At 38.4% G+C, this 4,252-nt stretch overlaps 1 protein-coding gene across 1 annotated transcript in view; it reads right to left on the bottom strand.

Annotated features, from left to right (window-relative positions):
* ATG10 (autophagy related 10) overlaps positions 1 to 4,252 on the bottom strand; it is a 524,157-nt gene that overhangs the window by 380,051 nt on the left and 139,854 nt on the right. The window contains exon 2 of the mRNA XM_006889865.1: positions 2,238 to 2,345. Coding sequence (XP_006889927.1) covers positions 2,238 to 2,345 — 108 coding nt within the window. The remainder of the gene's footprint in view (positions 1 to 2,237; positions 2,346 to 4,252) is intronic.

Genomic DNA, 4,252 nt, shown 5'->3' with positions numbered 1-4,252 from the left:
AGGAGGGTAGAGAGAATAGTGCAACAATGAATGAGTGGAAGCCCAAAATCTCTGTAAATGTTTATGAAAATTAATAAAATATAATTATAGAGAAAAAAAAAAGAAAAAAAATCCCTGTAGGACAAAACTGAAGTGCCTGTAGAGCTCCTAAGACTACAAGTCTTACAGAAGCTAACATCTGTCCAGGAGAAGCTGGTGGGGCAGACCCTTCAGATAGAAGCCAAATTCATTAACCACTGTGCCATCAGAGCTTCTAGATGGAGACAGAGATTAATAATAAAGCAAGCATAGCAAAATGTTAATAGTAGATTAGTATAAGGTTTTTAATGTGAAATTGTATCAACTTTCTGGTTGTTTGAAATATTTCAAAATCAAATCTTTAAAAATTTTCTACTTTTTGAGAATAAGTTCTTGAACTGAAATGGATCACTCATGCATAGGAAATAACTCTGTGAAACTGAAACATCAACCTAAATGCATCTCTCCCCCCCATATTCTGAACCTACTTTTGAGTGATTTTTAAATCTTTGACAACTTGCGAGACAAAAAAGGGATAATTAATCTTTTAAATGATCATTTCTGGGTTATAAATTGAAAAGCTTCCTAATATGCTTGGCTTCAGATTTGGTGTTGGTTGCCCAAGCCATGGAACAGTAATCAAGATTCAGGTACCCTCCTACCAGCAGCACTTGCCTATGAGCAAGCACAATAATCTCAAGAATAACTTGTAAACCACATCATGTTGGAAAAGTGTTACCTCCAGGTCAACATCACACATACAGGGAGGGGATTAGTGTCCAGTGGCCAAATGAGCCTGAAAAAAAAGGTTCTTTTTCTCAAAAATACTTTCTTCTTTCGTTTTACTAAGATGCTTAAAATTCTAATAACTGGTGAATTCTTCTTGTGAGTTGAAGCAGATGTTGTTGTTATGTGTATTTGAGCCAGAACTGACTTATAGCTGATCCTCCAGCAGGTTTCCAGAGTCTGTAAATTGCATGGGAGGATTGCAATTACCCATCTTTCTCTTGCAGAGTAGCTCGTGGATTCAAACTACTTCCCTTGAAGATGGTATCAGGGAATTTCCAAAAATTCTCTTCTAAAATTAAACCATTCTGGAAGACAGTTTGGCTCTTCCTCACAAAGCTTAACATAGAAATTCCATATGACCCAGCTATTCCATTACCTGGAATATACCCTGAGAATATGAGAACTGAGACACAAACAGATTTGTACACCAATGTTCACAGCAGCGTTATTCACCATCACAAGAATATGGAAATAGCCCATATGTCCAACCACAAATGAATGAGTTGAGAAATCATGGTACAGTCACACAATGGAATACTATGCAGCACACAGGAGTAATGATTTTGTAAATTATTACCTAACTTTGAAGGCACTAGAAAGCATTATGCTGAGTAAACTAACTCAGGCCCACAAGGATAAATATTATATAAAACCATTACTGTAGAATGAGTATAAGAATTAAAGAGGGGTGGGGAGGCTGGAAGCAGAGGGATATGGATGTGCAGGGGGCGAGGGGGATTAATCATCGGGTTGAACAATTTGATGGGGGGGTGAGGGAAATTGAAAGAATTTGTTTGAGTTTTTATTCAACTTTTGTAAATAAACTACTTCATTAGACCCTGAGTTGCAAAAAGTTATATGTTAGGCTACTAACTAAAAGGTTAGTAAAATCCACCCCAAGCCAAGATAGAAGACAGACATGGGAATGTACTGCTGAAAAGCTGTCGTCATTATAATGTTATGTGGCATAGAGTGACCTCCAACTCATAATGACCCCGTGCACAACAGATCAAACCTTGACCAATCCTGCTTCCTCATCACAATCTCCACTGTGCTTACATTCACTGTGGCAGTCACTGTGTCAATACATGACAATTCTATAGACGACAGTTCTACTTTGTAGCACATGGTTTGTATCCTAAAAGGATACCAATCAAGAGGAAATGGAAGGCATCAGTAGTAGTCTTTTGATTCAAAGGATTCTAAAAGGGAGAAGACTCACTACAACCTTCAAAAACTCTGAATGGACTTTAATTTTACCCCAATTACTGCTTTCAGTATTACATTATAGTGAACAAAGGACATATATTCCTCTCCCATCATTAGTGTCTGAGCCTAGTGGAGGTTATTTTTAAAACAGATTTAACTTTTAAAATGTATACCTTATGAAGAAAGATTAAAAGAAGAAAATGGCCTGTTGAAATACTCACCTCAGTAGGCAGGCATGCTGGTGCATGGGCAGATGAGCCTGCATGTGACTCCACAGTCCCATTCCTGATCTGAAAATGTGTCTTACACATGTAGCCATCAGTACAGTCCTGTGCAGCATCACCAATGAATAGAAAAGAAAGCGTTAGTTAATTTGAGAGTTGATAATTTTAAGAAATACCACTTCTCCTACATCCAAACTAAAGAATTAAAAACTAAGTGTATCAAGTCAGATAATAGGTAAGCCATCTAGTTCAAGTCTGCACTCAGGAGGCCCTCTGTAAATAGAAGTTTTGTTCTCTTGACTTTTTCAGTCATTAATATTTCTCATTTTCCTCAAACTGAATAAAATAAAAGCAAATTTACTGTTGCTGAGTCAATGCCTTCTAATTGTGACCCTCTTCAGGTTCCCAAGGCTACAAACATCATTATGGAATGAGACTGTTTATCTTTCTACCTTGGAGCACCTAGTGGATTCACTGTCCTTATAGTCAGCAAGCCAGTACATTATAGACAACATCAAAGTAAGTCATAGTGATAAGATCATAGGGCAAGTCATCTGTTATAAGCATTTAACTTATAAAAGTATCTTGCAACATGTTGTTGTTGCTGTTATGTACCATCAAGTTGTCTGAAACTCTGAGTAATCCTTTGTACAACAGTCCTAAAACCTGCTCTATCCTGCACCAATCTCTTACTGTCTTCTGACACACCTACCCGCAATATCCCAGTCATTGAATCAATCCATCTCGTTGGGGTCTTCCTCTTTTGTGCTGTCTCTCCATCCTCCCAAGCATGATGTCTCTCTCCAAGGATTGGTCTCCCATTCCAAGATGTCCAAAGTATGTCAGATGCCGCTTCAAAACCCTTGCCTCCAAGGAGTAGCCTGGCTTCACCCTCTCTAGGTCAAACATGTTTATTCCTCTAGCAGTCCATGATATATTCAATACTCTTCTCTAGCACCACAGCTCAAAGACATCAATTCTCCTTCTATCACTCCTAGTCTAGCTTTCTGATACACAGCAATTAATTGCAAAGATCATGGCCTGGATCAGGTGAACCTCAGTCTCCAAACTGGCATCGTTGCTCTTCAGTATTTTGGAGAGATATCTGACTGCAGACATTCCCAGTGCAATTCATCTTTTTATATCCTATCCCGGCTGGGACCAAAAGTGTTGATTGTGGAGCAAAGAAAATGAAAGCTGTTCATAATCTTGATCTCTTCACCATCTATCATGATGCTGCCAATCGGCCCAGTGCTGAGAATCTGTTTTCTTGATTTTGAGCTTCAATTCATATTGAAGGCTTCAGTGTTCGACCTTCTATAGAAAGCACTCAGTTTCAGCAAGCAAGGTTATTTCATCTGCATAACACAGATTGTTGATGATTCTACCTCCAATCTTAATGCCACGTAAGAAGATGGAAAGAGTATACAAAGTCATTATACCAAAAGGAATTGGTGGGCACAGAAAATTTCATGAAACAATGTATGAGCAAGAGGCCTGTGGTGATGAAGGAAAAAGTTCAAGCTGCTCTGAAAGAATTGGTAAAAAAACAAGGCCTCAGGAATTGGCAGTATACAAACTGACATATTTCAAAAAATTGACTCTTCCCTGGATATGCTCACCAAATTTTGCCAAGAAATCTAGAGGACAACCACCTGGCCAACTGACTGGAAGAGATCTATATTTGTTGCCATTCCAAAGAAAGGTGACCAAACAGAATGCAGAAATTATTGAACAGTATCATTGATATCTCATGCAAGCAAGATTCTGCTGAAAATTATCCAAAACTGACTGAAACAGCACATCAACAGAGAACTGCCTGAAATATAGGCTTAGAAATGTAGGGTTTAGAAGAGTCGGTGGTACTAGGGATCTTATACCTAATGTCAGATGAACCTTGGCTGAAAGCAGAGAGTATCAGAAGAATATTTATCTGTGTTTCATTGACTATGCAAAGGCATTTGACTGTGTGAATCACAACAAACTGTGGCTGACTGAGAAGAACGGGAATC

This window comes from Elephantulus edwardii, unplaced genomic scaffold (genome assembly GCF_000299155.1).
Source record: "Elephantulus edwardii isolate Elephantulus edwardi_28Jun2011 unplaced genomic scaffold, EleEdw1.0 scaffold00082, whole genome shotgun sequence".
Classification (NCBI taxonomy): Eukaryota; Metazoa; Chordata; class Mammalia; order Macroscelidea; family Macroscelididae; genus Elephantulus; species Elephantulus edwardii.
This window is presented reverse-complemented; position numbering and strand designations above follow the sequence as displayed.